The following is a 17,365-nucleotide window of genomic DNA, read 5'->3' on the forward strand; positions in this document are numbered from 1 at the left end:
CCAGCCCCGAAGACTCAGCAGGATCTGTTTAGAGGGGCCCATGGCAACCTTTTCTTCACTCTCAGATGAACCAGCCGTGATTTGTCAGGGTCCCGGCTGAAACCGGAAACCCCCCGACTCGGGCGTGCTAGAAACAACCTAGGTTTTGCTGACAGTATGGACCACGGCTGGGGTCTGTTCTGAAGCAAAGACCAAGAGACTCTGCACCTCTCTGTTTAGCTAACGCTAGGCAGCTCTCTCCCGATCTACCCATTGGAGGGTATTTCCAAGAAACTTGTCAGGCCGTCTGACTCGCAGCACTCTCAGTCTATGCCATTTTGAGAGGAAATGCAGGCACCAGAGGCAAACATGCCCATTAAAACTAACATCCAGGAGAGCCGTGAGGCTGAGGGGCCGTTAAAAAAATCCCATGGCTCTTTGGCCAGCCGCACCATGACGTCCTGGCCGAATTCTCACTTTGAGAATTCTACCTCCCTAATGTTCCCTTATGGCAGAGAGTCCTAGCCCTGGTCTACACTAGGACTTTAGGTCGAATTTAGCAGCGTTAAATCGATGTAAACCTGCACCTGTCCACATGATGAAGCCCTTTATTTCGACTTAAAGGGCTCTTAAAATCGATTTCCTTACTCCACCCCGACAAGTGGATTAGTGCTTAAATCGGCCTTGCCAGGTCGAATTTGGGGTACTGTGGACACAATTCGACGGTATTGGCCTCCGGGAGCTATCCCAGAGTGCTCCATTGTGACTGCTCTGGACAGCACTCTCAACTCAGATGCACGATTGTTTGCCGTTGCTCTGACGCAGGGAGGGGCGACTGACGACATGGCTTACAGGGCTGGCTTACAAGGAGCTAAAATCAACAAAGGGGGTGGCTTTACATCAAGGAGTATTTCAGCCAGGACTTCACGGAGGGTTCCAATAAGAAATGGTGCACCTAAGTTATTGTTCTTATTGGAACAAGGAAGTTAGTCTGGCCTCTGATTGATACATGGCTAGATTTACCTCGCTGCACCTTCTCTGTGAGAGACTGCAGTGTGACCTAGAAGAATGAGTCCCCTAGACGGGAGGCGGGGGGGGGGGTTTGCAAACGAGTACAAAACAAATCTGCTCTATTTCTTGTTTTGATACACTCCATCTATCTTTTACATCTTTGGCTGGCAGCAGACGGTGCAGAAGGACTGCATGCCATCCACATCTCATGGCTGCTCGGCAGAAGATGGTACAATAGGACTGACTGCAGGACTAAAGAGAATGACTTGATCAAGTCACTCCAAATTTAGTCCCTGCGCCCATGTCTGCCCAGGCGCTCCCAGCCGACATGGCCAAGAGCACCTCGGACATGACGATGACGGCTACCCGTCCTATTGCACCGTCTGCTGCCAGAAGGCAATGGGTTGCTGCTGCTGTGTAGCAATGCAGTACCGCGTCTGCCAGCACCCAGGAGACATAGGGTGACAGTTACCTGAGCGGGCTCCATGCTTGCCGTGGTATGGCGTCTGCACAGGTAACTTAGGAAAAAAGGCACGAAACGATTGTCTGCCCTTGCTTTCACGGAGGGAGGGAGGGAACGGGGGCCTGACGATATGTACCCAGAACCACCCGCGACAATGTTTTAGCCCCATCAGGCATTGGGATCTCAACCCAGAATTCCAATGGGCAGCGGAGACTGCGGGAACTGTGGGATAGCTACCCACAGTGCAACGCTCCGGAAGTCGACGCTTGCCTCGGTACTGTGGAAGCACTCCGCCGAGTGAATGCACTTAATGCACTTAGAGCATTTTCTGTGGGGACACACACACTCGAATATATAAAACCGATTTCTAAAAAACCGACTTCTATAAATTCGACCTAATTTTGTAGTGTAGACATACCCCTAGAGAAGTTAGTAGCAAACGTCCTAACTCAGGAATGCCAAATCCAACTCTATTCTGATGTGGTGGAAGACCTAACTCACCCATTGTGAGGCTGATTTCCCCTCTTTGTAGATGCGGAGGTCAAGGGCTGGCAAAGTCGGGGCTAGAATGGAAACTCAGTGCGACCTTATCTAGTTCTCCTCCATAATTATATCTCCGCTAGAGAATAAGTATTATAGATCTTTAGAGTAATTTCTATATAACCCTTTTACATTTCTATAGTGCCCTGGTACTTTTACCCCTTATAGATTCTATAAGACTTTTCCATAAGTGCTCCCGCTCAGTTTTAATCAGACAAGTTATTCTTCACTTCTTGTCTGAAACGGTTGTGTAGTGTTTTTGCATGCGGTGCCACGTTCAACCCCAGAGGTGGCTGCATTGTAGTAGTGGAAGAAGTTATCCTGGTACGTAGTACGTATATCAGAAACATTTTCTGATCCCTTTGCAGTACAGGTGTTACGTGAGTGTAAGTTTTTATCAGTATTCTGTCTGATATTTATTTGTTCTTCTGTATCCTTTCCGACTTCAGGTGGACTTGATGAAAAAAGAATGTTCAGAACACAATTTAAAAACTTATTATACTCGTACCAATATATTACATGCCTTTAAGATGTTGGTTAAGTGGCTATATGCATATTCTGTACATAACATATTCATAATCATTTTCTTATATAATAGGCAATATATATCCCAGCTAGACAAGCACCACATTTTGATCCCACGGTGTGTTATGGGCAAGGTGAAGATTTTGTCACGGTTATTTTTAGTAAAAGTCATGGACAGGGGCCCCTGCTGCTCGCTGCCCTCTGGGTGTCCCCACCACCTGTGGGTGGCCCCCCAGGTACTCCCAGCACCCTCTGGGGCCTCCTGCCACCTGCAGTGGCTGAGAGTTCTGGGGCCCTCACAGCCTGGTGCTGCTCGGAGCTCCAGGGCCCCCGCTGGCTGACAGCTCCGGCCCCCTGCTACCTTGGGGCTGACGCGGAAAATGTCATGGCAGTCTGTGAAAGTGACAGAATCCATGACTTCCGTGACATAATCGTATCCTTAGCGGTGGGCATTGGAAGGATGTCCTCAAAGCTAAGAGTTACAAGTCATGGCCTCCTCCACCTTCTCCCCAACTTCAGTGGGAAGGAATCTGTTTTTCTCTTCTCTGCACTTTTATCTCTCTTTGGGATAGGTCTCTTCAATTTCCTTGGTCTCTGGAAACTTCTACATTACCCAGTCTTCTAGTCATTTAAGGTAAAATTTTCTACATTTGGGTGCTAATTTGCCCATAGACTAAGCAATTGTGTGTGCAAATGGAGATTTGTGCATGAAAATACCAGTCTGCATGTGCAGTCACCACTAATGCAGGGTTTGAACACACAGTTATTAGGTGTGAGCATGTATAATCTTTGAGGATCTGATTTGGGCAAAAGACTAAATGAATTAACTAGTCCAGTAGTCAAAGATGGATGGATGGAAATGCATTTTGGCCACAGAGCGTTCTAAACTCTAGGACATAATAACCCATATCTGCAGTTTTGATTCCAGGTGCTTTAAGGTAGTATTGTCCTTCTCTTGAGCAGTTCAGGAGGCATGAGGAGAAAAGTGTAAAGGTGCAAGCAAAAGGTACATGGAGCGCTACCAGCACTGGTATTGCGAGTGCATATGGTCTGTCACTTTTTAACAATCTGGGTCAGAGAACCTATAGTGAAGATTCCTGGCACCCGTCATCAGACATGACTAATGTGGGCAGATGCACAGATTGGATCGGGAAAACCCAGGCGCTGCTTGGAACACTTCTTCAACCATATTTTGAAAGCACTAGAGAATGTTCAAAGATCTCAGTGCAATTATCTTTGGCATCCAAATAAAAGCTGATGGGAGCTTATCCTGGGTGAGCCCCTCAGGTACCACAGGTATTGCTCAGAGAAAGACGGTCTCCTTTTCAGTCATTGAGGACATCTTTGAGAAGCTCCTCTGAGCGAGAGTCGAGTGGGTGGTGTCTTCACTTAGTGCGTTTACTAGTCTGGAGAGGATGGTCACCTTAAACTTTTTAAAGTCCTGGCCCATGAAGACATAAAGGATGGGATTCATGCAGCTGCTGGCCACAGCCAGAGCCGTGGTGATGGGAATCCCAATCATGAATACCATATGGGAGATGTGGTCATGCTGTGTTTCCAGGAGGTTCAGGACTTGGTAGGGGGCCCAGCACAAGAAGAAGGTCACAATAATGGCGACAATGATCTTGAAGGGCTTTTTGGATTTGGCGAGCCGGTTTCTTTTCAGCTTGAAGACGATGGTCATGTAGCAGACTGTGATGATGGTGATGGGAATGACAAACCCTGTCAGAAACCTGATGATGTTTACAGTCTGGTGTCTCATCATACCCTGAAGATGGTCAGACGTATTTCTGGACAAGGAGTAGTTATTAAAACAAATCACCTTGCCTTGGTGAGTTGCAGTGTCCCGGAAAATGAGAGATGGCAAACTCATGACCAAACCAACCACCCAGTCGACGACGCAAATCAAACAAGCCAGAGTGGTGGTTCGATGGTTCTGGGCCCAGACTGGGAAGACCACGGACACACAACGGTCAAGGCTGATCGTCGTCAGCAGCAGCACGCTGCTGTACAAGTTCAGGTTGAGGAGGAAGGAGTTTAACTTGCACATGGCTGCCCCAAAGACCCAATGGTAGTTCATGGCGGTGTACGTGATATTCAGCGGCAGGAAGATGTTGAAAAGAAAGTCGGCAACAGCCAGATTGAGAAACCAAATGGCATTGATGGACTTTTTCATCTTGAAAGTGATGATCGTGATGACTAGGCCATTCCCCAGAATTCCCAGGAGGCAGGTGAGGCTGTAGATTACAACAGAGAGGATTCTAGCAATGTCTCTTGCATCATGCGATGGCTCTTGCTTAACACTAACCGTGGCCAAATCATCATCATAAATATCATAATCCACCAAGTAGTCATAAGAGGAATTGTAGATCTCCATTACCTGTAAACAAATCACAACAATTTCACCAGGCGGTTCTTTTATAGACTATCTCTCTGCTTGTTTCTGTTCGAGGCCAAATCAACAGGAGTGAAGAATTCAGGATTTGTCCCACAGACTTTAGTTTGTCGCATAAATGGATTGCTCCATGCTGCCTTAAATCATGTGTCTACAGCTCTCCAGAGGAGCTGCATACCTGCATGTGAGGACAGAAGCTGGCAACTCTGTGCACGTATCTAAGAGTAGAATGTGCACTGTTATGTCACAAAGTGGGGTTAAAATCATGTACGGGGCCAACATGATGCTACTGTATACACATTTGACATGCAATTTCTATGGGAAAACCTGCCTTTGGCTGCCTGCCAGCCCTTCCAGGACTGGTCAGTCAAATATAGCAAATCCTGGCTCAAAGACATGAAGGAAAGGCTGCAAGTCGTGGCATTTAAGTGCCTGTATTGGTCCAAACACTAGCTTCTCCTGTCGACACCGCTCCTGCCTCTCAGGGAGATGAAATACCCGTGCAGACAGAAGCTCTCCCGTGGGTAGCGTCCTCACTGAGAGCTATGGTGGCTGCACCGCTTCCTTACTGTGGGTTTACACGCGTAGGGCCGAGTGAAGAATTTTGCATTTGGTCTAAACCTGTTTGATTGCATCAAGGTTTGGAATCAGCCCCTCGCGTTGCAAAATGGGTCTGATACGACCCACCCACCACCCAAGGGAGTGTCTGAGGCTTAATTAATTGGTGCTCTGTTAAGTGCTTTGAGATCCTCCGATAAGTGCAAAATATCATTGCTCTGCTCTTTCTCCTCCTCAGCATTCATTCAATTGCACATTTTGGGGCCAAATTTTACTCTCAGGCAAATATGCCTCTCAACTGACTCCTGTGGGATTGCGCAGGGATGACTAAGGCTAGAATGTCGCCCTGTACGCAGTTTATTAAATCTCACCTATTTACTCCCGTATTTTTTTCAGCTCCACTCTCAGTGTCCCTGTAGCAGGGGCCTCATCCACTCACCGAATAGCTGGAAACACCTGCAATACGGGAAAGAGACCCACCGGGTTTATTAGCCAGACCAACACGGACAGTTCTTCCCTTTGAAAGCACTCCCTATTCAGAGGCACGTGCAGGTGCACAGATAGAATATCAAAACAGGGATCGAACTAGGGCCATGCACCCTTCAGAAAGATGCGTTGGAAGGGAGGAAATCCATGTTTGTGTTGGGTTAAGACAAAAATCACAGGGATGATTACGAAATGCCAAGCCCAGAAGTGGCTGTTGTGATCATCTTGTCTGACCCCCTGCCTCACACAGGCCGGAGAACTTCCCCAAAATAATTGCTAATGCAGACCTTTTAGACAAACAGCCACCTGTGATTTTAAAAGGGTTGTTTGGGGAAGTTAAACTTATCTGATTTTTGCATGTAGTAATTTCCTCTGGCAACTCTTGCTACAGGGGCCACAGCAGTGTTTTTTAGTTAGTTAATTAATTAGCATATCTGACCTAAAGTTCCATTTGCTACCATCCCCTCCAGCTCTTGTTGCTTCCAGCCTCTCTATCAAGGATTTTCCAAACTTGATAAATGAGTGTAAGTTTAATCTTGCTTCTGAGCCCCTGGAACAACCACAGCTACAATTTCCCCCACCATGCCCGGCTGGTAAACCTGTGGATCTTTTTCTGCTGGCTGGATTCTTCGTCGTCACATGGACGCTGCTCACATCACAGTCGTCTTACTCAGATAGAAACTTCCTACATGCCATTACTGTAAATAGAAGACCTTACTCATCAGTCCTGTCTGCTGCTGCCTAACCACCAGCACCACTTGGCTTCTCTGCTGCACACTGGCAAGGAATGAGACATTGATAGTGTAATTAAGGGGATATGCACATAGCCTATTGAATATTGTATCACTCACACGGCAGCTTGTGAGGGTGAATTTCTCTGGTAATCCAAGATTTATTAAAAAATAACATCAGTGGGCAGAGATATCCTCAGCCAGCTCTTTTAGGAGTCTTGTGTGCAAGTTATCCAGGCTGGCTAATTTAAAAATATATATCTCTAGATGATATTGTTTAACATCCTCCTTAGTTACTAATGGACTGGAAAGTACGTTAGCCTCCTTGTGTGATAGGATTACATCATCCATTTACTGAGTTAAAAATTCCTATCGCCTGTCACCAGAAGTTTACCTGTGTAAGGACTGAGTAATGAACCAAAGCACTCCGTCTAAAGACCTCTGAACTGTGCCAGTTTCCACATCTGAATCTACATTCAAATGCAAATTTTGAGGCTTGGACCCATCTCTCTGTCAATTAGTGATAAGTCTGGAGGTTCAGATAAGTCTTTTTGTACATCTCAACATTTCCCAAACTGCCTAAATTTCCTGGGTCTGACAAACTGAGCTAGATACCTCAGGATAATACTAGACAACTGTTCATTTACAGAATTCAATAAGAATTGTTCCTGTTTGAATCAATATTTGCCATTTGCCTCAGTTTTGTATTAGCTGTTGATTTTTATCTTCTTCTCCTAGGTAAAGAGTAGCTGGCTTTGGATTGACATAGAACAAACAGTAATAAAAGCACAAAATACAGTGACATATCATCTGCCCCTTTTGTGCAAGAACTGAACCAGCCCTTCACCTCAAGCTTGAACTAAATGAGGGTGTTCGCCAATGTTCTCGCTAAGGGTCGTTACATGCTGCCCTTGGCTCTGCAGCCACTATCTCATGTGGAAGATGCATCTCATGCGTATGCTGGTCGCAAAGGGCCATAGGGGAAAGCCTGGTTGGCTTTTGTTTTATTTTAATTATTTTTAATTGTCATTCAGCTCTGCATGCCCTGTGCCCTACAAGGACCCCGAGTTCCAAAACCCAACTGGAAAGGCTGCCCTGCTCTTAGTCTAGCCCAGCTAGAAGCAGGAAGAAGCAAAAAAATGAGGCGAGAGAACAAGATTTTTAAGCCTCGCTTTGCAGATTCCCCAAGTTTGATCGCTCAGAAAACATCCCGGCAATGCTGAGAGCTGGGCTCATGCTGTGCAGTTCAGCTCTGCTCAGGGCTAGATTCTGAGACACCCCATCACTCCCAATACAAGTCAGGGAGTGTTTAGGATCCAGGGTGATGAATTCGGCCCATCCCTGAGAATCTCAATTTATGGGAGATTTGCTGATGGAACCAAGGAACATTTGGCAATTTGTCCATCAGCTACTCATGGTCCCAGGTCAGGAAAGCACTCAGGACTTATCTACAGGATGTGGTGAGGCACCCTCCGGGGGTGGGATTTGTAAAGCGTACTCAGGTGTTGCACATTAATTGAGCCATGTCCACCCTCCTAAAGGCTCCCGAGTGCACTTCAAGCTGGTGTGCGCTGAACCTTTAGTGCACACCAGCATAATGTGCAGCACCTGGACCACATAATGCACAACACCTGAATGCACTTTACAAATCCCACCCTGTAGGGTGCATTGCCGCGCTAAGTAGACAAGCCCTGAAGCACCTGCTTAACTTTAAGCACAGCGCTCAAGTCCCATTGACCTCAAGAGTCAGGCACATCTTGAAGTGCTTTCCTGAACCAGAGTCCAGGTGACGACACTGGATTGGGTCTTACGCTGCTGCATGACACCTCAGCCACTGCCTTGTATCCGTCTCACTTCAGGACAAACCAACGGACTGTAATAAACTAACAAACCAAGTGACTGTAATAAATAAAGGGAGACAACCAAGTGACTGTAATAAATGAGATTTTTAGGACCCGGCTTGTACGTTGGCCTGAATTGAAAGGAGGCCTGCCCCTGGTGAACCCTTTATTGTCGTGAGGAGGAATTAAAGCTGATGATCCAGCGGAAGTAACAATAGCAGCAGAAGTGGTTGTTATACAGCTGACTGTTAATGTTCCTGTTTAACGAGCCGTTCTAACAGTTCCCTTTATAGACCAGTGATTTTCACATTGTTACCTTTCGAAAGGCAAAACCAGAGATGGTCTCGATGGCAGGAACCGGCTTCATTTGCCCTGCAGGGTTTTATGGGAGAAGGCTTCCGTAAAAGAGCAGGGAGCTGCCTTCCCTGGTTCATCCTTCCTCATACAAACAGGCCCCCAAATGATCCAACCCGCCTTTGCGCACCCCATGACACCCAGCCCCGGCACTGCCTTATCGCTAAGGGAAACGGTAGCATCTCTGACTCTTACTGAACAGGTCTGGAGTACTTTTTTTTAGCAGGGAGTAGAACGCAATATAAGGGTGGAAGATCTGGCTAGGTTTGAGGGATCCTGAGTTTCGAATCTGGGTCTGCAGGCACCCAGACTGCAGCCACCACCCAGCAGGGAGTGTGGGCTGATGGACCCTTCCTCAACACAGGCACCATCTACGAAGCTCCTGATTGGAGGAGACCTCTGGCCTCTCTGATTGGCTCAGACTCCCTATTTAAGCCAGAAGGAGGCACAGGCAGTTGTCTGGGCAATGAGGTGAATCCCTGACCGGCTGTTATATTAGACCCTGCCTTCCAGTCCTCTTCCTGGTTCCTGCCCTGTTCCAGATCCCTGCTTTTACACCCCACCCCTGGCTACTGTCTCTGGCTCTGACCCTGGGCTCGACTCCTGACTCTGCCTCCGGCTCTGACCTCCAGCTCCAGTTCCTGGTTCCCAGCTTCTGCTCTGACCACTAGGTCCAACTGCCTAAGTCCCAGACCACAACATTAGGGGAAAAGTTTGATGCCTATGGAGTCTGCTCCATTTCTAGAGCCAACCCAAACCCAAACAGAAGGATGGTTCTGAAGTGGTCAGTTGAACTCTCCGCACCAACTCCTCCTACCCGTCTCTCTCTCTCTCTCTCTCTCTCTCATACACTTGTTTTTCTTTTGTACTACTGTGATCCATCCAATCGCTTAAAATACCACTGCTACTCTTGATGTAACTCTGGCCTGACCAGTAGCAGAAAGTCCCTGTTCATGTGAGATTTCCAGCCTAATTTCACAGGCCTCAGAAAGGTGGATGGTTCTGATAAACATCAGAATGTCTACGGCCTTTTCTTTGCTGAATCTGAACTCTGAACCTTTCTGAGGTTGGCGCATCAGATCAAACTCACCCAATGCTCTCTGTGACGATGGGGAATTCATCTTGTGTGATACACACCCCTGATGATCCGGAGGTTCCTACAACAGCTCCTTGGCAGTTGCACATTGGCTGGAGAAATCTTTAAATATAAATGACAGATTGCTGGCTGGGGTGAGCTTACTTCTGATTAGCGCTCATACACCGCACTGAATAGTGAGGTATAAGTCCCCAGCTAGGAGAATGCATGTGGAGAAGTTTTATGATGTTACCAGAACTTTGTTCCCATGGAGCTCACACACGTCTTTTTTTATTTAAAAATTCTGTTTTATTGTTGCTCCGAACAACTAGTTCCCAAGGTGACATTTCGCTTGACATTTCAAAGCTATATTTAATGGGTTATTTGTTGGGATTCTCTGTTTATTTGGTTCTTTTTTACTTTCTTTTTATTGGACATCAACATTTGGACAATAAAAGGAGAATGTACAAAGCAAATGACTAAAAAAACCCCAAACTCTTGCTAGTCAGACAATCAAAGCTTCCCTGGGAATAGGAGAGATTCCATGTACTCTGAGTAACACTCAGTGAGCCAACACCAGGTCCGTGGGGCCTAAGCCATGCATAGGCCTTGTGGCTAGTCTTCTGCACTGGGATGACTTTCACCTGGGGTGCATTGGTACAATGTACATTGAATGAGAGAAATCTCAGCCTAAAAAGGACCTGGAGAGGTCATCAAGTCCAGGCCCCTGCACTGAGGAAAGACCAAGTAAACCCGATGGGTGTTTTTCACCCTGTTCTTAAAAGCCTCCAATGACGGAGATTCCACAACCTCTCTTAGAAGCTATTCCAGAGTTTAACTACCCTGACAATTAGAAAGTCTCCCTTGCTGCAGATTAAGCCCATCACTTCTTGCCCTAATTCCAGTGGATGTGGAGAACAATTAATCCCCATCCCCTTATAACAGCCCTCAGCACAGGTGATGACCATTGTCAGACTGGTCTCATGAAGATAGCAATGGGAGATAATCCCTTCCATGCTACTGCAGGTGGAGGTGAGCGTGAATATATCCCAGGAAAGGCATCTCACTGGCTTCTGAAAAATCTGTAAGATGAGCCCTATGGAATCAGTCCTTCAGCCCCAGGACCCAGCCTGGTGGAAACTAACTGATGCTCTCAGAGGAAGAGGAAACCTATATCCTCCTGGTCAGTTCTGCAATGTTTCATATGTGGAGAGAAAGATACTGCTATGCTGAAAGATGCTAATGGCTGCTACCAGTGGATTCTGGGATTCAAAAGAAGTCACAGACCTCATTAAGGCCAATGGGTGGCCAAGGATCTTCCTTCAGGCTCAGTAGAAGGAGCAATCAAACCCCATTATGTTGTAAAGACAACTGCAAACAATAAATGCTACCACCCAAGGACTAGGCTGCCTGGCAGGTCAGAGCTAAGCCATGTGGACTGAGGGATTTCCTGGATGCAAACTCAGGGGATAGGATATTTGATTGCTGCCTGTGGGTGTTGGAAACAGAAGACGGAGTAGTGAGCATGACCCAGAGAGGAAGCAAAGAGATAGAGCTTCTTGGGCACAGAGTTCACTGGAGTGTCAGACTGGGAGATTTCTGAGCAAAGAAACTGCCTGCTCTTGTTTGTTTCTACTATGTTCGGAGAAACAGGACTTCATTTGTGTTCTTTGAAAACAAACAATGCTACACAAAGAAAATACCTGCCTTGTATCACTGATTCCTCATCCAAATGGAAACAACCCTGCAAGGCCCCATATATTGACTAACCACTCAGGCCAAAGGGGCAACCACTCCCTGACCCATGCAGTTACCAGCTGATGGCATAAAGCATGAGTTGATTATCCTCTTAGAGTGGATAGTGGTTACAGCTGGTCAGGAAATTGGAGTTTTTCCTGTGAAAAATTTCAAAGAATATGGAAATATTTTCATTTTTGTCAAAAATTTTCTGCAAAAATGTTTCAGCATTTTGTTGTATAACTGCAAGCCAAAAATGTTGTTGTTTTTTGACAACTGAAAATTTGCAGTTGTCAGAAATGGACATTTCCCAAAGAAAGGTGCATTTAGACCCAAAAATGTCATTTTCGATCAAAAAAATCGTTGCTGCACAATTGTCGACCATCTCTAGTGACTATGTAATGCAAGCCCTCTTGGAATAAGTGATTATCTAAGGAGTAACAGCATGTGAGTATAAACCAGCAGCCACCATTATCTGGCTCTTTGCTGTTCTGGTCTAAAGCAGAAGCAGTGTATGATCCAGAATCAGCCTGGGTCTGTCTGTGTATTCAGACCAGGGAGATTAGCACACTCAGACTGGGACAGCTGGTGTGCTCATGCAGGGGTAACTGGGAACCCCAGGTCAGGATGCTCCCACAATGCTCAGCCCAGGATGACTGGTTGACGCCCTCTGGGATGGGCAGTGCCTTGGACTGGGGTAGCTGGCATAATCGGGTGGGAATGACTGACATAGACAAGCCTGTTCGGCGGGTGCACCCATTCGGCTCAGCTGGTGCACTGGTTTGGGCATGGCTGTGTGCACATGTGACATGACTGACACACGGAGATGGAGAAAAAGGAAGGCTTTGTACTGGGACCATTGTGCTGATTGGTAATTTGCTTGCAACAAGGAGTGTGGCATTCTAAATTAATCTTCTAGGGTGAAGTTCACCCCTGTACAGATGGCCACCTTGGGTCTGTGTACACTGTGTATTCCAACCGCAAATGTTATTGCAATAAAATAGCCACATACCTAGTTTGTATACTCCATTTTAAACCATATGCCTAGTGACAAATCCTTCGACAGCTCACCCCGAGAAAGAGTTAGATATAAACTGGTGCAGATTGTAGAAACTTGAGCTGAGCAGAGGCAGAATCCAAGAAATTAGCCGGAAAATATTTTTTTCGTATTATCTAAATAGCTGCGTTTACAGTGGCAATCACGGAAGCATTCCCCATCATTTGGCACTGCACAGTATGTCTCTGTCCTCGGCATCAGAGGATGATAGCTTGCAGCAGGGAGCGGTTCAAAGCCATTTAATAATTACTATAGGCTGGAGAACATTGAGCCTTCGACAGCTGAAAAGCCACTTCACTATCAGATAGCCCCAGAGAGACACATACAAAGAAGCGAACAGGTTTAGGCCGATGCATTCAATGAGCTTCTGCTAAAGTAACAGGTGATGCTAAAAATTCTAAGTGAAGGTTGGAATATATAAGTAGGTGTTTTCAAATGTCTTAGCCGGCTGCCTGCATAGAGATCTAACTTGTGTCTGTGTCTCTGTCTATACACACACAGGGGCAGAAACTCTGTGCATAGCTTCATTCATTTGTTTCACTTGTGTGTGTGTCCATTTGTCTGTCTAAATCAGACCATGGATTTGTCCATTGTGTTCCCAAGGGTTACCAGTGCATTCAGACCATCACCAGACACTCTGTTCAAGCCAGGCACCCACTGAGTGGGCAATGACAAGCCATTCCAGGCTACAGAACGGCAGGGTGCAGACACCTGGTGTACAGGTGACAAATAAAACGCACACACGTGTCACCTCCTCACAAACCTTCATGCACCTGGGCTGGTCACTGTAGGTTTGTGCTGATTTGTGCTGGTTCAAGCCAGACCCTTTGTGCAGCCCTGTCCATGAGACACTCACCACTAAGAGGTCACAGACGAGCTGTTGGGATCTCCACACACACACCTCTATTGGGTTGCGTGATGGTATTTTTTTTAAATCAGACTTTTGGGGTTTGCGCTGCCCTGGCTGGCGCGTGGGCCTTTGTGGCGGTGGTGCTGGCCGTGGCTAGGTGGTCCAAGGGGGTGTGCTGCAGCAGAAAGTGGAGTTATTACAGTTAATTTCAGGATCCCACCTTTAAAGTACTACGCAAGGTATATCCTGGTATACACACCCTGCTAGTCACACGGGTCTTGGGTGTTCCAGTTTGTTCTATGTAAATGCAGCTGGAAGGGCCGTCACGCAGGCAGCAAAGAAAGGCCAGTCCTGGGAGTCTGACTGTGGGATCTGAGGGTACGATGGTGCGTACCAAATGACTATGGTATGTGGAGGGCAGCAGAGAGCTCACCAGGGAGACTTCTACTGCAGCACACCCTGTCTGATCCCTGGGTGAATGTGCGTCCACAGGAACAGGCAGAGAGAGATGCCCTGGTTATAAGCAGGGGAGAGGGTCAGAGTGCAGTTACTCTGTGCATAGCTGAAGCAACTACCTTGCAGTCAATGGAGCACCTCCCTATTTACCCTGGCAAAGGTAAGGGCAGAATCTGGCCATGGGGAAGGAGAGAAACCACTATGCCCTGCACACTCGTCCTTCAGGGCAATCAGCGTCTCCTGACATGCATCTTAGAGAAAGCCACGACAAGCTTGCGGAAAGGCAAGAGCAACTCCGGGCTGAGCTGTGTGGGCAAATTCTTCACCGACAGCAAAATGCTGCTTTGGGGCACTCCCCAGAGCCTTTACGACGATGCTGTCTCCATAGTCTGAGCTTTCGAAACAGAGAAAGTCTATTTTTTCTGCCAACAGGTGACCCCCATTTTTGCCCAGCCGAAATCTGATTTCCCGGCCAAGCACCAGCCCGCGGGTGTGAGAGAAACTTGTGCTGCCCTGCGGTGCGTGTCCTGCAGAGAGAGGACCTCCACCTCCAGAGCTGCCGGTCCAGCATGTCCCCTCAGCCCCACAATTCTGGTGCTTTATTGAACGATGGATCTCAAGCAAGGCACATGGCTAGTTAAAGGCCTGATCCACAGGCGCTGAGGACAATGACAGTCTGGATCTGTCCCTAACCCCAGGCTAAATCCTGATAGCCAAGACGGAGTTCCTTACCTAGACAAACTCCTGTGGATTTCAGCAGGAGCCCTTGACTGAATACTGGGGAAACACCGAGTAAAGCACTCTGGGGTCAGCCCCGCAGTATTTTGCGACCTGAGCTTCACTCGTGAGCCTGTTAGACATTTCTTCTACTTCAGTTTTTTCCTTTTCTCATAACTAGCAGTATCACAGAGCTAATCTCACGGCTCCTCTCCGTAATCCTCTCTATCCGACATCTGCAACCACAGACCCAGCCTTCCACCCACAGACTGGAAAATCTGCCCACAGAGTACTGACATTCGAGCCAGATTTTGCATGTTCACAAGTTTTGCTGGCAGACATGAAATTGGCTAAGGGACCAGTCCAGTTCTGTGAGTAATGGAAATCGCAGACAGATGTTTGGGGAACATTTGGTTAGTGGAGTCCTGCCAACCTCCTGTGCTTCTGCCAGCATTAATAAAAGACAGCCGGAGACATGGCTGGAGCAGACATGGGCCTGAAAATAGTTTTGTCGTCAGCCTTGGGCCTGGAAGTTGTTCCTTCTCTCACACCCACTGGCTCAGACTTTTCTGTCATTGATGCTTCAATTATATCATTTATACGTTAAAACAACAGACCCAGAGTTTCCAGCAATAATCTCATCCTCTGTAATGATTCCTTTTATTCGTATCCCTGGCAATGCAGTTGATTAACAACAGGAGTTATGTTTATATTAGCAACAGGCAAACCTCTGACAGGGATAATTGTTCAGGGATATAGAAGCACCGAAAGATCAGATGCTCCCTTATTAAGGGAAATACTGCAGTAAAAGAACAATATGTTGCACTGACATTATTACTGTGTTAAGAACCCTTGCTGCAGAATATTGGAATGGACGTTCGCAAGGGTTAAATGACCATCAGCCGAATGACTCAAACTTCTTGAGGCTGTAGAATCGATGGCCTTGATTCAGGAAAGCACTTACATACATGCTCAATTTTAATGGGATGCAAACACATGCTCAAAGTTAAGCCTAATGGTATTGGGAGGGGCTTACCCAGGAGCGCCCCCTTAAACCCTTAAGGCATTGCAGAGGTTCTTCTACTCTAGCGCCCCCTATTGTCTGCCATTCTGGTTCTGCATCACTCTGCAACTTCTGGGGCCTCGTCCTCCAGCCAGGTCCCCTGCCAGGGTAACACAAGTCTAACTAAAAGGCCAAACAAACAAATGATTCTTCTGCCCCTCTTGGGCTACTCCTCAGCCCATCTTCTGGGCTCAGCTCCATGCCCCACATGTCAGTGCTCTAGCTGGAAAAAGCCTCAAGAGTTGAGTCTTGCATCTTGCAAAGTCAGGGCCCTTTTACGCTGAACTCCCATAAGGGAAGAAGCCATGAATCAAAGACTGACCACTCGGGTAACCTAACCTCAGCCCATGCAATTGGCAGGTCACCTGCATCCTTCCCGCCAATGCCTTCTCGCTATCCCTTGCGGGGAGAGGGTTGCCTCCACCACTTCCCTGGGGACTGTCTTTCCACTCTGCAACTGCCTTTCCTTCCAGTTGATCTCTCTCCTAATAGCTAAGCCTGGAAAGGAGAATTGAGCAAAGCCTGCCTGCAAACAGGAAGCTGGGCAGAGAGATAAGATGGGTAGGGGCGGGGGGAGGGAATATATTAAATAGAGAGCCCACAAGTGCCGGGGAAGATGTGAAATAAGAGGGGAGAGCTTGAAAGTTAGAGGGTGATGAAATCTGCAGTTTGACCCATGACAGAGGGAAAGGCTCGGCGTCAGTGCAAACCCAGGTAGGAATTTATTCTCCCCCAAAGCTCTAGGGTGTTTAAACCTGGGGCGGGGGTGTTATTTTGGGACCATCTCCGAGGACAAATAACCTGGGATAGGGGCATCCCGATTTGTTACAACCCTCAGAAAGGTTTGTCCGGGGGACAGGTTCCTTTCTACAGGAGCTGGTCCCTCAGCCCCGAGCTCAGTGATGGAACTCACACCCAGGTCTAGGAAACCCGGCCTAAGAGCAGTGGGTCACATTATATTCTGTGACATCTTCTCCCACCATCCCTTCACTCCACCAGGAACCAGCCACCAAGCAGCTCTCAGAGAAAGCCTGTTTATCTTCCCCGATACACTCAACCCGCCACTCCGTTTGTTTTCTAAAATCATTCCTTTCCAGAGCAGAGATAAGGCTGCACAGTGCCTGCATATGGCTGATTTATGTGCTCAGCATCATGGCTCTATGGAAGGAATGTTTGTAATCCTAGCAGTGAAGCAAGGATATAAAACCCGGCTCTCCGAGCAGAATCTGTGTGGCATGGATGGAGACGCCTCTATTAGTGTAGGGCCAGAACGCCACGCACATTCTGTGTCCTAAAATTACCGCCGTACTGTGACTGGGGTCCTAATGGGGAGCCAGCTGTGGTTACTCCATTAGGGTGAACTGCAAAGAATGGGGCAGACAATCCCCCAAAACTGGTGGACATTCCAATACTTAGATTTACCAAGCCAGGCTAAAACAGCTTCTTTATTACCTCACTGGTTACTCAGAAGTCCAAACAACGCAGTTCCCTTAAAGTGATCCAGCCTCAGGCCTCCATCCAGGTACC

The 17,365-nt window shown here is 47.3% G+C and overlaps 1 protein-coding gene across 5 annotated transcripts in view; it reads right to left on the reverse strand.

The window, feature by feature from the left end:
- Window positions 1–2,503: 2,503 nt before the first annotated feature.
- CMKLR1 (chemerin chemokine-like receptor 1) overlaps window positions 2,504–17,365 on the reverse strand; it is a 120,594-nt gene continuing 105,732 nt past the window's right edge. For 4 of the 5 annotated variants that reach the window (XM_084649063.1, XM_084649061.1, XM_084649060.1 and 1 more), the window contains exons 2-3: window positions 5,843–5,927; window positions 2,504–4,898 (exon numbers count right to left, since the gene is read on the reverse strand). In XM_084649063.1, the coding sequence (XP_084505189.1) occupies window positions 3,822–4,895 (1,074 nt within the window). In that variant the 5' untranslated portion in view covers window positions 4,896–4,898; window positions 5,843–5,927 and the 3' untranslated portion in view covers window positions 2,504–3,821. The remainder of the gene's footprint in view (window positions 4,899–5,842; window positions 5,928–17,365) is intronic. The other variant, XM_084649064.1, reaches the window with a different exon arrangement.

Source organism: Lepidochelys olivacea, assembly GCF_965140295.1.
Source record: "Lepidochelys olivacea isolate rLepOli2 genome assembly, chromosome: 15".
Taxonomy (NCBI): Eukaryota; Metazoa; Chordata; order Testudines; family Cheloniidae; genus Lepidochelys; species Lepidochelys olivacea.